The following is a 21350-nucleotide window of genomic DNA, read 5'->3' as shown; positions in this document are numbered from 1 at the left end:
CCCATTATATTTCTTGAATTATCAACCTAAAATCTAGAGTTTTCATGGTAGAATTAGGGGTTAGGGTAGAAACTAGAAATTTCGAAAATTTGGGGATTTAGACCTCAATTTGAGGTCGGATTCCAAAACCAATTATATATTCGGGCTCGGGGGTGAATGGGTAAATGAATTTTGGTCCGAACCTCGAGTTTTGACCAAGCCGGCCCGGGGTCGATTTTTCGACATTTTGGAGGAAAATCTGGGATATTTAATTAGTGCAATATAATTGATTCCTTTAGCAATATTTAATATTATTGAGTCATTTTTGAATAGATACAAGTGGTTTGGAGGTGAATCCCAAAGGAAAAGTTGTGATTGAGAATTAAGTGGCCTTCGGAGCGAGGTAAGTGTTGTGTCTAACCCTGACTTGAGGGAATTAGGAACCTTAGATTACTTGCTAAGTAAAATTCATGTGAGCGGCGTTTATGTGAGGTGACAAGTACTTATGTGCCGGCAATTTACCTGTTTTTCCATATTTTTCCATATTTCTCTGTTTTTCTTATATTGTCTCATTCCTATGCCTAATTGCTACGTGTTATACTAGTATTGTTCAATTTATCGTTCTTATCATGTTTACAGATTTTCTGGTGGTAATTGAATTTTTATTTCAAAGTTGAGACTGATATCATGGAACCAAATGTTGAAGTAAGGTTTGTACTTGTTATTCTATCTCCATGTTGTTATTTATGCATTGCATTACAGTAAGGGAGAGTGTTAATGCACGAAGGGTGATGTCGTACCATATTGTTAGTGTTAATGCATGAATGGTGATCTCGTGCCATATTGTGAGTGTTAATGCACGAAGGGTGATGTTGTGCCATATTGTGAGTGTTAATGCACGAAGGGTGATGTTGTGCCATATTGTGAGTGTTAATGCACGAAGGGTGATGTCGTGCCATATTGTGAGTGTTAATGCATGAAGGGTGATGTCGTGCCATGATATGAGAGTTAATGCACGAAGGGTGATGTCGTGCCATGATATGAGAGTTAATGCACGAAGGGTGATGTCGTGCCGTTTCTATTAATTTTATGGTGAGATTGAGAGTAAAAATACGAAGGGTGATGCAGTGTATTTTTCCTTACTGTATTCACTATTCCTGTTGATTCGTGGTATATTAACTGCTCCGGCGATCATTCTGATATAGTTCTTTATCTTGTATTCCCCTCAGTATGTTCCCCTCCCGACATTTCCTATTTAGTTCTTTATTTCTGTTATTTGTATATACATTGTTAAATTGTACAAGTTGATTTGTAGGTGTCTTGCCTTATCCTCTTCACTACTTCGTCGAGGTTAGGCTCGACACTTACCAGTACATAGGGTCGGTTGTACTGATACTGTACTATGCACTTTCTATGTAGATTTTGATACCGGCTCGGGTTGATCGATATTTTGCTATTGATCCGTTATCCGGAGACTCAAGGTAGATCTATCAGCGTTCACAGGCCTTGAAGTTCCCGTCTATCTTTTCTGTTCTACTGTTTCTTTCGTTAAGACAATTGTAGTTCTTTCACACTATTACTTGTAGTAAATTCTAGAATGCTCGTGAATTGTGACTCCATATCCGGGTGGTAGTAATTAATATAGTTTTATGATATTTCGCACTTATTATATATCATCTTAGTTAATTATTATTAATTACTGAATGCGAATAAGGAATTGGTTTAATGATTCTCTAACATTGGTTTGCCTAGCAAGTGAAATGTTAGGCGCCATCATGGTCCTGTCTGTGGGAAATTTTGGGTCGTGACAGTAGGTATCAGAGCCCTAAGTTGCCTAGGTCTCACGATTCATGAGCAATCTTAGTAGAGTATGGAGGATCGGTACATAGACGTCTGTGCTTATCTTCCAAAGGCTATGAAGTTTAGGAAAACGTTTCACTTCTATTCTTCTCTATCGTGCGATTTTGCTTTCTCAATGCTGATTGGACTCTTCTATTCTTATTCTCTGGCAGATGGCGAGAACACATACCGCTTCCTCAGCTGAGCAGCAGCCAGTGCCTCCAGTGGCAGCTCCTACGCGGGGTAGAGGTCGAGGCCGAGGCCATGCCAGAGACCGAGGCAGGGCTCAGCCTATAGCTCGAGCAGCAGCCCTGGCAGTGGAGCCTCAAATAGAGCTTTACGAGGAGGTTCCAGCTCAGACTGTTTCTGTCGGACCAGCCTAGGTTCCGTAGGGGTTCATTGCTACCCTAATACTTCAGGACGCTTTGGTCCGTTTGGTGGGCCTTATGGAGAGTGTGGCCCAAACTAGCGCATTTCCTATGACACCAGCAGTCTCTCAGGCTGGAGGAGGAGCCCAGACTCCCACCACTCCTGCTCCGGAGCAGATAGCTCCCTAGTATCAGGCTCCAGCAGCTCAACCAGTCAGATTAGTTCAGTCGGTTATTGCAGGGCAGGTCGGAGATGGGGCAGCTATGTCTTCTGAGGCTTTATGGATATTGGACAGGTTTACCAAGCTCTTTCCTTCTTCACTTCAGTGGTGCTCCTTCAGAAGATCCCCAGGAGTATCTTGACAACTGTCACGAGGTTCTACGGAACATGGGTATAGTGGAGACCAATGGGTCAATTTTGCTGCATTTCAGATGACTAGTTCCGCCAAGAAATGGTGGAGAGATTACTTGTTGACCAGACCAGCTGGGTCGCCTACTCTTACTTAGGACCAGTTCTCTCAGCTCTTCATAGAGAAGTTTCTAACTATCACATTTAGAGAGGAGCGTCACCGTCAGTTTGAGCGTCTCCAGTAGGGCAGTATGACTGTTACTCAGTATGAGACCCGTTTTGTGGATTTGGCCCGTCATGCTATTCTTCTGTTTCCCACCGAGAGAGAGAGGGTGAGGAGTTTTATTGATGGACTTGCTCAGCCTATTAGATTGCAGATGGCTAAGGAGACTAGGAGTGAGATTTCTTTTCATGCGGCTGCTAATATCACCAGACGAGTCGAAATGGTTCTTACTTAGGGAGGTCAGGGGTCTGACAAGAGACCTCGTCATTCCGGTGAGTTCAGCTCTGCCTCATCTAGAGGCAGGAGTACTTTTGGTAGAGGCCATCCTCCTAGGCCGTTTCATTCAGCGCTCCAGGCATCCCACGGTGCCTCAGGTGGTCGTGGCCCTCAGATGCATTATTCCGACCAGCTAGCCTACAGTGCACCATCATCTCCTATTAGTGCACCTCCACTCCAGAGTTATCAAGGTGGTTATTCAGGTCGACAGGGTTAGTTTCAGGGTCAGTAGTCACAACAACGAAGGTTATGTTATACTTGTGGTGATCTGAGGCACATTGCTAGATTTTGCCCTCGAGCAACGGGCAGCTCACAGCATCAAAGTTCTCGTGCCATGGTTCCGGCACCAGTTTCTGCACCACCTGCTCAGCCAGCCAAAGGCAGGGGTCAGGCAGCCAGAGGTAGAGGCAAGACTGTTAGAGATGGAGGTCAGGCCATTAGAGGTGGATACCAACTAGTTAGAGGCCGTCCCAAGGACGTAGTTCAGGGTAGTGGGGCCCATCCCCGTTGTTATGCTTTCCTAGCCAGGCCCGAGGCTGATTCATGTGACGCTGTTATCACAGGTACTATTTCAGTTTGCAGTAGAGATGCTTCAGTTCTATTTGATCCGGGATCTACTTACTCCTATGTTTCATCCTATTTTGCTTCCTATTTGGTTGTGCCCCGTGATTCTTTGAATGCTCCTGTGTATGTGTCCACACCAGTGGGAGATGCTATTATTGTAGATCGTGTTTATCATTCGTGTGTGGTCAGCATTGGGAGTCTTGGGACTCGTGTAGATCTTCTACTTCTCGACATGGTTGATTTTGATGTCATACTGGGTATGGATTGGCTATCACCTTATCATGCTATATTAGATTGTCACGCCAAGACGGTAACCTTAGCCTTGAAGGGGTTGCCTCGATTAGAGTGGATAGGGGATCTTGGCCATTCTGCCAGCAGGGTTATCTCTTATGTAAAGGCTCGACATATGGTCGAGAAGGGGTGTCTAGCTTATTTGGCTTATGTCCGCGATTCTAGTGCGGAGGTTCCTTCCATGGATTCGGTGCCAGTTGTTTGTGAGTTTCCAGAGGTGTTTCCTGCAGACCTGCCGGGGATGCCACCCGACAGGGATATTGATTTCTGCATTGATTTGGCTTTAGGCACTCAGCCTATTTCCATTCCACCATATCGCATGACCCCTCCAGAGTTGAAAGAATTGAAGGAGCAGTTATAAGATTTGCTTGATAAGGGATTCATTAGACCTAGTGTCTCGCCCTAGGGTGTACCCATGTTGTTTGTGAAGAAGAAAGATGGATTGATGAGGATGTGTATAGATTATCGGCAGTTGAACAAAATCACTATAAAAAACAAGTATCCATTGCCGAGGATTGATGATTTATTTGATCAGCTCCAGGGTGCCCAGGTGTTTTCGAAGATTGATTTGAGATCTGGCTACAATCAGTTGAGGATTAGGGCATCCGATGTTCCTAAGACAGATTTTTGGACTCGGTATGGGCATTATGAGTTTCTAGTGATGTCATTTGGGCTGACAAATGCCCCAGCAGCATTCATGGATTCCTTTGTGGTTGTGTTTATTGATGATATCTTGATCTACTCCCACAGTCGAGTGGAGCATGAGCAGCACCTTCGGATCATTCTTCAGACTCTGAAAGACAGCCAGTTATATGCTAAGTTCTCAAAATGCGAGTTTTGGTTGAGTTCAGTTGCTTTCTTGGGTCACGTTGTATCAGCAGAGGGTATTCAGGTGGATCCTAAGAAGATTGAGGCAGTTCAGAACTGGCCTAGACCCACATCAGCTATAGAGATCCTTAGTTTCCTAGGTTTGGCGGGCTATTCTTGTCAATTTGTGGAGGGGTTTTCATCCATAGCAGTCCCGTTGACCAGGTTGACCTAGAAGGGTGCCCCGTTCCGGTGGTCAGACGAGTATGAATCGAGCTTTCAGAAGCTCAAGACAACTTTGACTACGACACCGGTATTGGTGTTACCCACAGGTTCAGGATCTTATTCAGTATATTGTGACGCATCTCATATTGATCTGGGTGCGGTATTGATGTAGGGTTGAAATGTTATTGCATATGCTTCGCAGCAACTGAAGGTTCACGAGAATAATTACCTTGTTCATGATCTAAAGCTGGCAACCATTGTTCACGCGCTGAAGATTTGGAGGCACTATCTTTACGGCGTGCCATGTAAGGTATTCACCAATCATCGAAGCTTGCAGTATTTGTTCAAGCAGAAGGAACTCAATTTGAGGCAGGGAAGGTGGTTGGAGCTATTGAAAGACTATGATATCACCATATTGTATTATCCCGGGAAGGCCAATGTGATGGCCAATGCTTTGAGTAGAAAGTCACTCAGTATGGGTAGCCTTGCATATATTCCAGTTGGTGAGAGACTGCTTGCCTTGGATGTTCAGGCCTTGGCCAACCTGAGATTGGATGTTTCTAAGCCCAGCCGTGTTCTAGCTTGTACAGTTGCTCGGTCTTCTTTGTTTGAGCGCATCAGAGATCGGCAAGATGACGATCCTCATTTACTTGTCCTTAGAGACACAGTGCGGCACAGTGGTGCCAAGTAGGTTACTGTTGGAGATGACGGAGTTTTGAGGATACATGGTTGTATTTGTGTGCCTAATATGGATGGACTTCTTGAGTTGACCTTGAGGAGTCCCATAGTTCCCGGTATTCTATTCATTCGGGTGCCGTCAAGATGTATCAGGACTTGACGCAACATTATTGGTGGAGGCAAATGAAGAAGGACATAGTTGCCTATGTAGCTCAGTGCCTAAATTGCCAGCAGGTAAAGTGTGAGCATTAGAGACCTGGTGGTTTACTTCAGAGGTTAGATATTCCTGAGTGGAAGTAGGAGCGTATCACTATGGATTTTGTTGTTGGACTCCCACGGACTCAAATAAAGTTCGATGTAGTTTGGGTCATTGTGGACAGGCTGACTAAGTCAGCGCATTTCATTCCTGTGGCAGTTACCTATTCCTCAGAGCGGTTGAGAGAGATTTACATTCGTGAGATCGTCCGTCTTCACGGTGTGCCTGTATCTATCATTTCTTATCGAGGTACGCAGTTTACCTCACACTTTTGGAGGGCAGTTCAGCGTGAGTTGGGTACGCGGGTTGAGTTGAGCACATCATTTCATTCTCAGACAGTCAGTAGGATATGCTCAGCGCTTGTGTTATAGACTTCGGAGGATCGTGGGATCAGTTCTTGCCCCTTGCATAGTTCACCTACAACAACAGATACCAGTCGAGCATTCAGATGGCTCCCTATGAGGCATTATATGGTAGGCGGTGTCGGTTGCCAGTTTGATGGTTCGAGCCTGGAGAGGCTCGGTTGTTGGGCACAGACTTAGTACAGGATGCCTTGGATAAGGTCAAGATTATTCAGGATCGACTTCGCACAGCTTAGTCCAGGCAGAAGAGTTATACCAATCGTAGAGTTCGTGATGTTGTATTCATGGTCGTAGAGAGAGTGTTACTTCGGGTATCACCCATGAAGGGTGTAATGAGGTTCGGAAAGAAGGGCAAGTTGAGCCCTAGGTATATCAGACCTTTTGAGATTCTGGAGAAAGCGGGAGGGGTGGCTTACAGGCTTGCGTTGCCACCTAGTATAGCAGTTGTTCATTCGGTATTCCATGTGTCCATGCTTCGAAAGTATCACGGCGATTCGTCTCGTGTGTTAGATTTCAGCTCTGTCCAATTGAATAATGATTTGACTTACGAGGAGGAGCCGGTGGCAATTCTAGCCCGGCAAGTTTGCCAGTTGAGATCAAAGAGTTACCTTTCAGTTCGAGTGCAGTAGGGAGGTCAACCTATTGAGGCAACTACTTCGGAGTCCGAGTCCGATATGTGGAGTAGATATCCCCACCTTTACACTAGCCCAGGTACTTTTCTATGTCCGTTCGAGGACGAATAATTGTTTTAGAGGTGGAGAATGTGATGACCCAAAAGGTCATCTTATGTTTTAGAACTCGAATCTGCATTCTTAAGCCTTAAAATCTCATTTTTACCCTCCTCGATTTGCGTGCACAGTTCGGACAGGTTTTCGGAAAGCTTTTATGTTTAAAATGGATGAAAATAAGAATTTATGCCTTGCAAGTTAATTTTAGTTGACTTCGGTCAATATTTTTGGTAAACGGACACAGATCCATATTTTGACTGTCCAGGTGGGTCCGTATCGAATTATGGGACCTGGGTGTATGCCCGGAATCGAATTCATAGGTACCTAGCTCAAGTTATGAATTTTTGATGAAAATTAAAAGTTTGAAAATTATTTGGTTTTAAGAATTGAATGATGTTTGGCATTGTTAGTATCGGGTCCTTATTTTGGTTCCGGAGCTTGGTAAAGATTCATTATGATATTTAAGACTTGTCTGTAAAATTTGGTGAGAAACGGAGTTGATTTTACGTGATTCGGACCTTCGGTTGAGAATATAGTAACTTTAAAGTGTTCTTGAAAATGTCATTTGATTTGGTGCTAAATTTAGAGTTCTATGTGTTATTTTGGCGATTTGATCATGCGAGCAGGTCTGTATGATATTTTTAGACTTGTGTGCATATTTGGTTTATTTCGGATAGGCCACGGGATGTTTTGGACTTGGGAAAAATCTGGTTTACTGCAGATTCTTGTGTCTGGCATATCCTTCTTCGCGTTCGTGAAGGTCCTCTCGCGAACGCGAAGAGTAAACTGGTGAGGCTGAGACTTCTTCTTTGCGAACGCAAAGTCATGGTCGCGAACGCAAAGTGATGGGGGATTTAGCCTTCGCGAACGCGACCGGCTCATCGCGAACACGAAGCACTTGGGGACCTGGGGGAGGGTTGGTCGTTCCTTCATCGCGAACGCGAGCAATACCTCGCGAACGCAAAGACTAGGGGGAGTAACCATCGCGAATGCGAGCAGGGTCTCGCGAACGTGAAGGCTTGGCAGCCAGTACCCTTCACGAACGCGACAGTGGCCTCGCGAACGCGATGCAATTTGTCGCCCAGTGCATAAAAGAGAATCAAACACGGGTTTAAGCCATTTCTTCAACATTTTTCAAGAACCAAACGGGTAGAGGCGATTTTCAAAAGTCATTTTCTTCCCCAAAGTATTGGTAAGTCATAAGTGATTCTAAACCATTTTCCTTCAATTACCCATTATATTTCTTGAATTATCAACCTAAAATCTAGAGTTTTCATGGTAGAATTAGGGGTTAGGGTAGAAACTAGGAATTTCGAAAATTTGGGGATTTAGACCTCAATTTGAGGTCGGATTCCAAAACCAATTATATATTTGGGTTCGGGGGTGAATGGGTAAATGAATTTTGGTCCGAACCTCGAGTTTTGACCAAGCCGGCCCGGGGTCGATTTTTCGACATTTTGGAGGAAAATCTGGGATATTTAATTAGTGCAATATAATTGATTCCTTTAGCAATATTTAATATTATTGAGTCATTTTTGAATAGATACAAGTGGTTTGGAGGTGAATCCCAAAGGAAAAGCTGTGATTGAGAATTAAGTGGCCTTCGGAGCGAGGTAAGTGTTGTGTCTAACCCTGACTTGAGGGAATTAGGAACCTTAGATTACTTGCTAAGTGAAATTCATGTGAGCGGCGTTTATGTGAGGTGACAAGTACTTATGCGCCGGCAATTTACCTGTTTTTCCATATTTTTCCATATTTCTCTGTTTTTCTTATATTGTCTCATTCCTATGCCTAATTGCTACGTGTTATACTAGTATTGTTCAATTTATCGTTCTTATCATGTTTACAGATTTTCTGGTGGTAATTGAATTTTTATTTCAAAGTTGAGACTGATATCATGGAACCAAATGTTGAAGTAAGGTTTGTACTTGTTATTCTATCTCCATGTTGTTATTTATGCATTGCATTACAGTAAGGGAGAGTGTTAATGCACGAAGGATGATGTTGTGCCATATTGTGAGTGTTAATGCACGAAGGGTGATGTCGTGCTATATTATGAGTGTTAATGCACGAAGGGTGATGCCGTGTCATATTGTGAGTGTTAATGCACGAATGGGTGATGCCTTGCCATATTGTGAGTGTTAATGCACGAAGGGTGATGCCGTGCCATATTGTGAGTGTTAATGCACGAAAGGTGATGACGTGCCATGATATTAGAGTTAATGCATGAAGGGTGATGTCGTGTCGTTTCTATTAAATTTATGGTGAGATTGAGAGTAAAAGCACGAAGGGTGATGTCGTACATTTTTCCTTACTGTATTCACTATTCCTGTTGATTCATGGTATAATGACTGTTCCGGCGATCATTCTGATGTAGTTCTTTATCTTATATTCCCCTTAGTATGTTCAATTCCCGACATTTCCTGTTTAGTTCTTTATTTCTGTTATTTGTATATACACTGTTAAATTGTACATGTTAATTTATAGGTGCCTTGCCTTAGCCTCGTCAATACTTCGTCGAGGTTAGGCTCGACATTTACCAGTACATGGGGTCGGTTGTACTGATACTGCACTCTACACTTTCTGTGCAGATTTTGATACCGACTCGGGTTGATCTAGATTTTGCTATTGGTCCGCTGCCCGGACACTCAAGGTAGATCTGTTGGCGTTCACAGACCTTGAAGTTCCCGTCTATCTTTTATGTTCTACTTTTTCTTTCATTTAGACAGTTATATTTCTTTGAGGTTATTACTTATAGTAACTTCTAGAATGCTCGTGAATTGTGACTCCAGATCCGGGTGGTAATAATTAATACAGTTTTATGATATTTTGCACTTATTATATTTCATCTTAGTTAATTATTGTTAATTACTGAATGGGAATAAGGAATTGATTTAATGATTATCTAACGTTGGCTTGTCTAGCAAGTGAAATGTTAGGCGCCATCACGGTCCCGTCGGTGGGAAATTTCGGGTCGTGACATATCATTATTCTCGATCTCTCTCTAAATGAATAAAATGTGTTAAAATGTCTCAGAAATCTAGGTTCCATATTTTTATACGATGGGTTTAACGAGTTATGGGTTAATAATTTTTTTTAAAATGATTATTTTATTAATCTGATGGATTCCGTTAGATGGGAGGGGGAGGGGTATTTATAAAATTTTTATTAACGGTAAGGATAGATATGTCCCGATAGTATAACACAGGGTAGATGTAACAATATACTAAAGTAGAGGGGTATATTTGGCTTTTCCTCCATATTATAACGAGTCGACTCTGGTATAACTGGATTATTCTTTGTAGATAACTCCGGCGGAATCGAAATAATATTTATATGCCATACATTACTTGCAAATATCATATCAAGAGGCATGACGGTGTTAGCAATAATAGCAGGTGGTGTACCAACAACGATTTTACTGTGAGGCCACCCACTTTAGATTTGATATACCTCTTCAAACAACTTAAATAACCATCACAAATATATCAAAGCAGAGCAATGGTGTTAAATTTATAAGGAAAGAAAAATTGATAATATAGGATGAAACACTTATGGCAAAGTGTCAAACGATCGAAATAATTATCCGGAGTTTTTATTAATGAACCGTTTGATGGAGAATTAATGATTTGGTTGGTGATTTATGTCAAGTACTATCAGTAGTTCCAAAATCGACAAAAGCATAGACTGTAAAAGCTAACTTGCCAAAGTTATACTTCTAGCCTCAAATGAAAAAGATTTAACTGATAAGAAATATAAAATAAGAACAGATCCAGTGTTTAGTGTCTTCTTGCTTCGTGTCGGAAACGAATAAGAGCATCCAATAAAAGATGATTTGGTTTTTCCTGAACACTTGGTTATCAATCTCAATGGTAATAGTAGTGCATTTAATAAGAGAAATACTTCTATCATTAGATTAAAATGCAATTTGTGCAAATTGCATAATAGAATTAAAAAGATATCTTAGATAGCATAAATGAATATATTGATCAACTAAATAAAAGGTTGATTGTAAAATTTTATACTAAAAATAAAATATTTTTTAGTTTTTGACTCAACAGAAAATGATACCAATAATTACTACCAAGAAGAATACTTGAATACCAAATGGCCTTCTACCATACATGTTTGTTGTCAAGTTCCTTATTTCTTACGTATGCTAGTGTCACCGTATATATAATTGACTAAGTTAAAATTGATCTTCCATTGTATATAAGTTAATTTTGAAAAAATAATATGCATGTCATGCTACTCAGAAACTTAGATACGTTAAATAGCTTTTGTAATAGCACACAGATGGTATATAGAAGTTTTGACAATAACGTCATACATGTAAAAACTATGATACTGGTCAATGTGCTTCTAAGTATATTCTTATCCCTGAATTCAACTTTCGTTTCCCGAAACTAAGGAATATCCTTTTTAATTTGTGTGAAAATAATTTTTAGTATGTTTATGTTTTGCAAATATAACAAATAAAGCACAAGGACAAATATCCTAAATATTGGACTATATTTACCGCAATATTTTTTCTTGCACGAACAACTGTATGTTGCACTTTCAAGAGGGATATCAAGATCGACAACAAGAGTTTTGGTTAAGGTAGAGCAACCAAAGCATTAGGAGGAAACAAACACAAAATAATATTGTCTACAAAGAAGTGTGCATTAAGATACCATCACATTAAATACTTTTAAACTATAATACGTAATTATCTAACTAACACGACAAAATTGATCATTTGTGTAAGTTTTGATGATGTCCTTTTATTTAACTAAATTCATGTATTATGCTAATGTAATAATATTTTTCGGATTTTAGATGATTGTTGTATTATTATACATAAAGATTTTCTCATTAATTAGATTTTATTGTTCCTTCATATAAATAAATATTTAAATCATCACGTGCCATTAATAACGTGCAACGCATGTTCATAGATACTAGTACTATATCAAAAGCACGAATTCCCTTAGCAAATGTCGTTCACCTTTTTTACCCTTTAAAAAATAATTTTACACTAGACAATATCGTCATTTAACTATTACCTAATATTTAGGATTTTAAAATAAATAAAATTTTAACTATTAAGTCTTTCCTTATTTGAACTACGTATAAATTCCTAATAATTAAGAATTTAAAATCAAATAAATTTTAAGATATATATAAATACATTCCTTATTTGAATTGGATAAAATAACTATTCTTTAACTCCAAAAATATGAACCCTCTCACGTTAGGTAGACATATAATTTATTTTATTATAATTATGAGTGTGCTTACCTTAACATTTATAAAGCTTAAAAGTACAAACAAAGGCAAAGAAAAATTATTGATCGAAAATAACGAGGATTTTAGATTTGGAAGTATGAATTAGTGTAGTTTCGAAGAATTAATTTTGAAAATTACCTACATAGTTATGTTTACTTATGACGTTTTAAAAAAATTTAATACTTATTGAGATAAGGTACACGCGCAAAGCGCGTACTCTACGACTAGTATTGTTATAGTTATGGGTTCATATCTACTATTTTAAATTTTTTTTTGTATTCCAATCCTTGTATCGGGGTTGAATTTGGAATCAACACTGTTATTATTACTATAAATATATATATAGAGAACGTTAAGTAATGTAAATTGATCACTCATCTCCGAACTGCAGCATAATCATAACGTTGAGCGGATGATTGTTGTAGTGGGCCTTACTTATCCCTGGGTAAGAAAGGTAATATTTGCCTCAAATGTGATAAAAGTAAATAATGGGCTTTACAGCTAGGCCCACTTGAATTATACATTATACTAACAGAGGTTCCTCTTTGAGTACAACGAGCCTTTGCGTGTTAGTCACAACAGTTTCCTTAATTGATTTTCCATTTTGAAGTAAATATTGATGTTTATCATATAGCAACTACACACTATTGGTAGAACTTAGAAGATTGCAATTTGACATATTTAAGAAATATTTTTCTGTCACTAGAATCTGCTATAGCCTATACTATAGAAACGAGAAAATTTAAACGCTAAAACATTTTTCATTGTTTTACACGCTAAAATTTGTGATCCTTAAGGATAACTTATGTAGAAGAAAGGTATAAACATGTAGCACCTGAAATTTAAAATTGAACTGGAAAATAGAGAAAGATGAATTTCCTTTTAAATGTATTTGAATGACTAAATCTCTAAATCATAATTTGGTTTAAAGTTCTAAATTTTATACTAATTCTGAATAAAGATTGAAATATTAGCGCATAGATCATGAATACCATTATAAGTCAATGTGATCAGTATCCATCAAAGAGAGAGAGCTGATATGGCATGTTTCACAATTTATTAAATATTGGAAGTAAGTCTTATTTGTTTTTCGCAAATCTGTCATATTAAAATATCAGTCATTCACATTTAAAGTTTTTTCTTCCCTTTCACTATATTAACTGAGGGGAGCCTTAGCGTAATTGGTAAAGTTGCTATCATGTGACCAGGAGGTCACATGTTCAAGCTGTAAAAACAACCTCTTGCAGAAATACAGGGTAAAACTGCATATAATAGACCCGTTGCACTTTTTTTCAATATATTAACCATGTTTTATTTGTTCAAATTTTACTTTAAGTGTAAAGTGTTTGAAAATAATGCATATGTTGTACATGACGTTTGTATCTTAGAAGAAAACATACAAATTCTTTAATTTTGGAATCTTCCTTGTATTTAAAAATACCATATCACATGCAAAGGGGAAAATGACAGTCAAACATAGAATGATAATTGCTTCCCACCCAATATTTTTTACCAAACACCCACAAAACAAGCAACTAGGACGTTAGACTTACTATCATTCTAAGTAAATACTTAAATCAATTAACTAAAAAGTTCTCCAAATTTTGATTTTTAATTGAATTTAACTTCTAATAAACTGATATTATAAAAATATATTTACACTATTTTGTCACTTAAAAGATAACACAATAATCACCCATAATAATTGAAATTATTAACCTGAAAAATAAAGTAAGATATCTGTTAATATAGTATTAAATTAAATTATACACTGTGCTTGTATATAAGTTAATTAATTTTGTATAATTAATGCAACTGTTTAAGTTTCGATTGTTGAGAGATTGAGAATTGAGTCCGAGTCTTTGTCAATGTACAGGCGTAAAGGTTCGGACTTTTAATTACCAAATTGTATCACGTTATTAAATCTTAATAACAAACCAAACCAATAAAAATCGGGTTTTTAATTTCAGATTTTTTTTGATTTTTTGATTTTTTTATAAAGTCTTCATAGCACAAAACGTAAAATTTGTGCACCAAATATTTCTTTAATCCTAGTAAGACAAAACTATATAAGGTATTTTTCAATAAAATAACATAAATATAAGATGAGTCATGACATTGTACTAAAATATTCAACAATAAAGATAATAAAATCACATAAAATAAATATTATTAATAAGCCATAATGAAAACAAACATAATTTAAAATTATTACTAATAAGTACTATTATTTACATGACTAACTACTAAAAGAAAAATAAGTTATAAGTACATTTTATCTAAACCATGGAAAAACTAAAAATTAGATATCCAACACTATTTTCATTCATAGTACAATTGTATTGAATGTCTTTTATTAGCATTAGTATTGATTTGATTTTGGTTTAGGATTTATTTGAGTTACCAACATTTATGGACTATAAAACTTATTATAGCATCCAAAAATTATAAGTTCAATCTTGAAATAATACGTTAAAAGATAAAACTATAAAAAAGCCTAAGAATATTTATAAATTACACTACCATAAATATTTTTATGTATTAAATATATTTAAAATTTCTATACATATAATGTCGGGGTTGGTTTGGTTTCGGTTTGACTTTTTTTAGTTAAAACCAAATCAAACCAAGTATGGTCGGATTTTTTTTTTCCAACACCAAACCATAGTCGGGTTTTTTCTCGATTTGACTCGGATTATCGGGTTGGTGCGATTTGTCGGTTTCATTTGTACACCCCTAACCCCGATTTCCTGGTGAAGAAGGCGGAAGAGGGGCACAGGCACACAAGGTTGAAATTGAAGCTGGGAGTCTTTCGTACCGAGACCCATGAAAGACGAATAATATTCTCATCGTCGGGCGTGATAAAACAACACTCCCTAGACCCGAAACAAGCTCGAAGACCTCAAGAAATATGGCAAACGGTTACGTACGACCAACATAGGGCTGTGATATCCGTACCTAACCGGATATCATGACGCATATCTCGCCCGATATCGGTTACAGATCAGTAATTTACAACAAAGGAAGATTTTTATCTTTTTTAGAGTAGTAGTAGGGATGAAACTCTTCTTGGAAGTTTTTCTTTGACAACACACATTGTAACACGCAAATAAAAATAATATAAATTTATTTTTCTGCTTTCTATCTATTGCAAAGTCCTTATTTTACTGTTTGTTCTTCATTCATAGCTGGCTTCGAATCAAGAGTCCGATTAAAATTACTGTTCAACCTAAGTCCAATTTGGGCCGCAATATTATAATTGGTTTGATTATTTACTTTATCTTTAATTCGTTTATCTAATATTGTTGATTATTTGTACTGAATCAATTTACATATTCTTAAAATGGTATACAAATTTAATTGTTATCCGTTTTAAGGAAAAAGTAAAGAGTAACCATAAACATATACGTCTCTTTTTTCTTTCTACCAAAAACAAAGACCATTAATAAGAGTAGAGTCATGAGTGGATTACAGTGATGAAAAGAGAAAAAGCAAGAATTTCCAAAACCAAAAAAGAAAAAAGAAAAACAAAATAGTATTTCACACATGCAATTAATATATATACATACTGCCTGTGCCAACTAGAGAGCTTAGCTTAGATTAGCTGCTACTAATACTGTAACTGTTGTGTTCTTTATATCTCTCTGCTTACTTGAATTCTACACACAAAAAAAAAAAAATCCCCTTCTTCATTTCTTCTGCTTCTACTCTGCTCTCTAGTCTCTGCAGTGGTACTAGCAAAGAAAAAAAAAGCTCTGTTTTTTGCTACTTTTGAGGTGTGTTTAGCCGCCTTTGTGTTTTGCAGTGAAGTTATAAATATATATATTTGACACAGCATTTAAGTGAATTGGTTGTTGTGTTTTCAGAAGATTTTGTGATCTTGCAATTATTTCTGGGCTGCATTTATAATTCACTTAAATTTTTGAAAAAGAGAGATTTAAAAAAAAAAAGAAAGCTGTTTAGTTCAAGTTTTCTTCCTTCCTCTGCTTTTTCACTATAAGTTGGGGCGGTTGCTGCTAAGAGAACAAAAAGGAAAGCTCAATTAGAGGAAGTGTGTATTCTTCTTCTTTTTGCAGAGATCTGGTTACAAGAAAGAGACATCTTAATACAAGGTACTTCAAGAAAATGAAAAAAAAAGTGTTTTTATTTTCATGGGGTGGTTTTTTTGGATCTTGGGAGTTCTTGGCTTTCGTTTTCTTGGGAAAAGGATGAATTAGAGGGAAGTGGGGATGTGGAGTTTTCAATATTAGGGGACTCGTGTGTGTGTGTGTTCTCTTTTTTGTCTCATTTTGTGTCGTTTACAGATCTGCCATAATTTGAAAATGTTGGCTCAGAAGCAAGCAGAGGAAGCTATTGTCCCAAACTTCAATGAAACTGAACATGATGGTGGAAAAGAATTAGAAGTTGAGAAATTAGAAGAAGATCACTCCATTTTTAATGTCAAGAGTTTCCTCTGGCATGGTGGCTCTGCTTGGGATGCTTGGTTCAGTTGTGCTTCTAATCAAGTATATATCAACCTCTTTTTGTTTTTGTTTTTTTACTTTTAAAAAAAAAACCCAATAAGAAATTTCATTTTGATGAATTTAATGTGTATTGTTTTTACAGGTAGCACAAGTGCTATTGACATTACCATACTCTTTTTCTCAACTTGGTATGGTATCAGGCATAGTGTTCCAGATCTTTTATGGTCTTGTTGGTAGCTGGACTGCATACCTCATCAGTGTTCTCTATATTGAATACAGAAGCAGAAAAGAAAAAGAAGGTGTTAGCTTCAAAAATCATGTCATTCAGGTATATATATATTTTTAAAGATTTTTGTTCTTATTTGTTCTAGAATTTGAAAATAGTCTCTTGCGAAAATACAAATATAAACGTCCGTACTTTTTTTCCTAGCTTTGTGGCTCATTCTGCCTTTTCTATTCTAAAGTTCATTTCTTTTGAACATTCATAATGTTTCATCTTCTTATTCTCATTATCAAGGAATTGGAAACAGACTCTAATATATATTTATTTGATTTTTTCTTCAAATGGCAGTGGTTTGAAGTGTTAGATGGACTACTGGGACCATACTGGAAAGCAGCAGGCCTTGCCTTCAACTGTACTTTCCTTCTGTTTGGATCTGTCATTCAACTAATTGCTTGTGCAAGGTATGGACTTATTCCTTTCATTTTAAAAGAAGAAAAAAGTACTACTAGTGTACATATCCGAACTAGAATTTGGTTAAAAACTTGATCTTTTTGGATGGTTTCTTGACTTGGAACAGTAACATATATTACATCAATGACCATTTGGACAAGAGGACATGGACATACATATTTGGAGCTTGTTGTGCTACTACTGTTTTCATTCCTTCTTTCCACAACTACCGAATTTGGTCTTTTCTAGGCCTTGGGATGACCACTTACACAGCTTGGTACTTAACCGTAGCAGCTCTTGTTCATGGCCAGGTAAATATAATTTTAATCGATAATTACATGTAAGAACTCTTATGTGAATTAGTTAAATCTTATTTTTCAATTTTTATATTTGGGTTTCTATAAGTCAAAAGTTATTGTATGTATAGGTTGAAAATGTTAAACACTCTGCTCCAAACAAGTTAGTCTTGTATTTCACTGGTGCTACCAATATCCTTTACACCTTTGGTGGACATGCTGTTACTGTGTAAGTTATTTCTTAATGCTTTATTCTTAACAATAAATATGAATATATATGTTATCTATTGCATTTATTTATGTTTTTTATATCAATAATACTCCTTCTTTCCGGTGAAAGTATTTTTTTTATCTGTTTCAAAAGATATAACCCCTTTTTGAATTTAAAAATAATTTATTTTAAATTTCTAATTCTACTTTTAAGGAGAACTATACAAATATTCTGAACCTATTTTTTGACTTTTACAACCACAAATCCCATTTTTTTAAAACTTCGTGGGCATGTTAACATATATTGGAACTAAGTGAGTAGTATTATGTGGTAATCTTTTATCCATATATTACTATATGTATCATCATCTTCTTCTTGGTCTGCTCTAGTTTCTACACAGCTTCTCTTTGCAGCTTTTGCCTCCTACCTCGGGGTTTGTCAACACCCGACAAAATCATGAAAAAATAACCTTTTCTTTTAATTTAGTAAGCTGGAAAAACAACATTACCCCATTCCATTTCCCTCCCCATGAAAAAACAACAGTGAAAATGGACCTCTTTTTTTCGTTTCATTATATACAATTTTCTCACTTTTGTTTCCCTTTAAATATAACTTTTTTCCCACTCTTCCCATATTGCCTGTGATCTTATCCTCGTATCTTGGCACGTTCGTGGTACATGGAAACTAGCTAGGCCAAAGACTTGTTTAGTCATTAAATGCATCCCATTTAGAATACTTCATACATTTAATGGTACAGCTTAGAATTGTATTTAAAGAATCCAATGCCCCATATTGTCAAAGTAGTTACTTTATAGGACTCGAGCTATTAAGGCATATGATTAGATTCCATATTCTTGTTTACATATAACTTATGTGTACCGTGTAATGTGCAAGTGATCTGATAACATAAAAATAAAAATTCTTTTACATGGTATTGTTTTATTATTTTTATTGGATTTATTTTGCATGATTAATTAATTAACCCAATTCTTAAATATTTGTCCAGGGAAATTATGCATGCAATGTGGAAACCACAAAAGTTCAAGTACATATACTTAATAGCCACCTTATATGTTTTCACCCTAACATTACCATCAGCTTCAGCAGTTTACTGGGCATTTGGAGATCAACTTTTAAACCACAGCAATGCATTTTCACTTCTACCAAAAAACGCATGGCGTGATGCTGCTGTGATCTTGATGTTAATTCACCAGTTTATCACATTTGGATTTGCATGTACTCCATTATACTTTGTGTGGGAGAAAGTTATAGGGATGCATGATACAAAAAGCATATGCCTAAGGGCATTGGCTAGATTGCCTGTGGTTATACCAATATGGTTCTTGGCTATTATTTTCCCATTTTTTGGTCCTATCAATTCTGCAGTTGGTGCTCTTTTGGTTAGTTTCACTGTCTACATCATCCCAGCTCTTGCCCATATGCTCACCTATCGTAAATCCTCCGCTCGTCAGGTATGCATTTATTTCTCTACCTCCCAATTCTACTCTCTATACATATATCATAAATTCCATAATTCTGTCCACCAAATATTTGAAACAGTTAGCTTTAGTTTTCCCATAATTTACACTCACTTTTGACAGCTAGGTCGTCATCACTAATTGGGTTCACTTTTGTTACGTATAAGATATTCAATAATCATATGCAAAACTATTTTATATTAGTAAGACTTTGTTTTCCAATGGCATTTTGTACACTTTAGTTGAATTATTAGTCTTTAGACGATTGACCTAAAAATTCACGGGTTGGTGTTAAGGGCTTGTGAGAGAGATTGCCAAGCACATGTTAACTAACAAGAATTGTCCCTTTGCTGACTCTTTTTACCTTATGGTCGAATTATAAATTCTTATCGCCTAATATTCATAAATGTAATTCTATTCAATTATTTTATCATTAGCCTATGATATATGGTAATTATTCATTGCATTGATGATGTAAACATTCCTTAACTTATTAATTCGTGAATATAATTTAAATTCTTATCTAAAAGTACGAGGGATTTTTCGGGGGTGGGGTAGAGAGAGGACACAAATGTACAACAAAGGCATTAATGGCTTGGATTTGGAAATATATGGTAGGGGAGAAGATATAGGTGAAAAGTCCATTTCATTTAGTTATAAGCTACAGTCTCACTGTTGTATTATGTCTGAGATGAGCTGGCTAGTTTCTTGACTGACAACCTTATGCCCCTTGATTTTGACATATTTTACTACTACTCATTCATTTTACTGGTCCATTATTTACTTTGCCCGCCTTTAAAAATAATAAATAAAGTGCAAAATTTATCATGATATTCATATTAATTGGTGTATAGTCTTAATGGATTTGAAAAATGATTTGGAATAAGTAACTAATGCTAAGCGCAAAAGAGAAAAAATAAATTATTTTTATCTTGATATTTTAGACAAGTAAAATTGAAAATCTATTTCTAGAATAGTGAACAAGTAAAAGTGAACGGATGAAGTACTGTATATATTTGTCAATGAATACTGGTCCCTACATTTGTTATGTTCATAAAATGGGACCATTTCTTGATTTTTTTCTTCTAATTAAAGGTTATATTTTGATTGAACTTGCAGAATGCGGCGGAGAAACCTCCATTTTTCATGCCAAGTTGGACTGCAATGTATGCAATTAACATCTTCATAGTGGGTTGGGTTTTTGTTGTTGGATTTGGGTTCGGAGGTTGGGCTAGCATGACCAATTTCGTCAGACAAGTCGATACGTTTGGCCTTTTCGCCAAGTGTTATCAATGCAAACCTTCACTTCCTCCGGCGAGCCCACCGCCACATCCGGCGCCACTGGCCTCCATCCACCATTAAGAAGTTGACCTAGATTTGCCGCGGCGCCAAAAAGGGTGTTGCAAACGTTCAACGGTCAAAACTGTCCTTAGACTATGACTATCTTGTATTATATACATGGGGTTGTAGCAATACTTCCCTTACATGTGGTGTGTGCCAAAATTTCCATTTTCTTTGTTTTTACCCCCCTTAAGATTTCAATTTTTTTCTTACAACATTAGATATAATAGTGTGTTGAATTGTGATGATTCCTTTGCTATCAAAAGCATAGGCTAATTAAATCAAGATGTATTAGTTTTTAATTTCTTCCCCGCTCTTGGTGGAGTAGTAAATGATTGTTGTTATAAAATAGGATTATATAGCTGTTGGTATTGTAGAAAGTTTTTGTGCCTTTCGCAATGTCATTATTGCTTGTCATGTTTCTGGAGTATAATTACTCTCTTTTAAAGTTTAAAGAATTGCCAACACGGGTATGATCCAATACATGCAACAACTTAATGGCTCAAGGTCTCAAAAATGTTACAATCCAAAGTTTTAACAATAAAATTACTCTATGGGTAACATGTTTGTTACCTTTTTATTATAGGTGATTTGATTGTGTAGGGTTTTTGACTTGAGATTCTTGTTTAGAGGAGTGGGGGTTGGACCCAAATTAAGTTCCTCTCACATGGA

General features: G+C 36.8%; 1 protein-coding gene across 1 annotated transcript; it reads left to right on the top strand.

Moving 5' to 3' along the window:
- Positions 1-15799: 15799 nt before the first annotated feature.
- On the top strand, positions 15800-21039 carry LOC104111217 (auxin transporter-like protein 4). The gene is made up of 8 exons (XM_009620865.4): positions 15800-16328; positions 16521-16721; positions 16822-17007; positions 17251-17363; positions 17480-17663; positions 17780-17877; positions 18866-19331; positions 20457-21039. Exons 2-8 carry the CDS (start codon positions 16539-16541, stop codon positions 20697-20699), a joined length of 1473 nt encoding a protein of 490 aa, XP_009619160.1. The 5' UTR covers positions 15800-16328; positions 16521-16538; the 3' UTR covers positions 20700-21039.
- The last annotated feature ends 311 nt before the right edge of the window (positions 21040-21350 follow it).

This window comes from Nicotiana tomentosiformis, chromosome 7, assembly GCF_000390325.3.
Source record: "Nicotiana tomentosiformis chromosome 7, ASM39032v3, whole genome shotgun sequence".
Taxonomy (NCBI): Eukaryota; Viridiplantae; Streptophyta; class Magnoliopsida; order Solanales; family Solanaceae; genus Nicotiana; species Nicotiana tomentosiformis.
The sequence above is the reverse complement of the archived record's forward strand: the minus strand, read 5'-3'. Positions and strand labels throughout refer to the sequence as shown.

Excerpts from the sequence above, each read along its gene's own strand:
- LOC104111217 (XM_009620865.4), top strand. The coding sequence starts at position 16,539 with ATGTTGGCTCAGAAGCAAGCAGAGGAAGCTATTGTCCCAAACTTCAAT. Across the intron at positions 16,722-16,821 it reads TCAGTTGTGCTTCTAATCAA|GTAGCACAAGTGCTATTGAC; the intron begins GTATATATCAAC and ends TTGTTTTTACAG. Across the intron at positions 17,878-18,865 it reads GGTGGACATGCTGTTACTGT|GGAAATTATGCATGCAATGT; the intron begins GTAAGTTATTTC and ends ATATTTGTCCAG.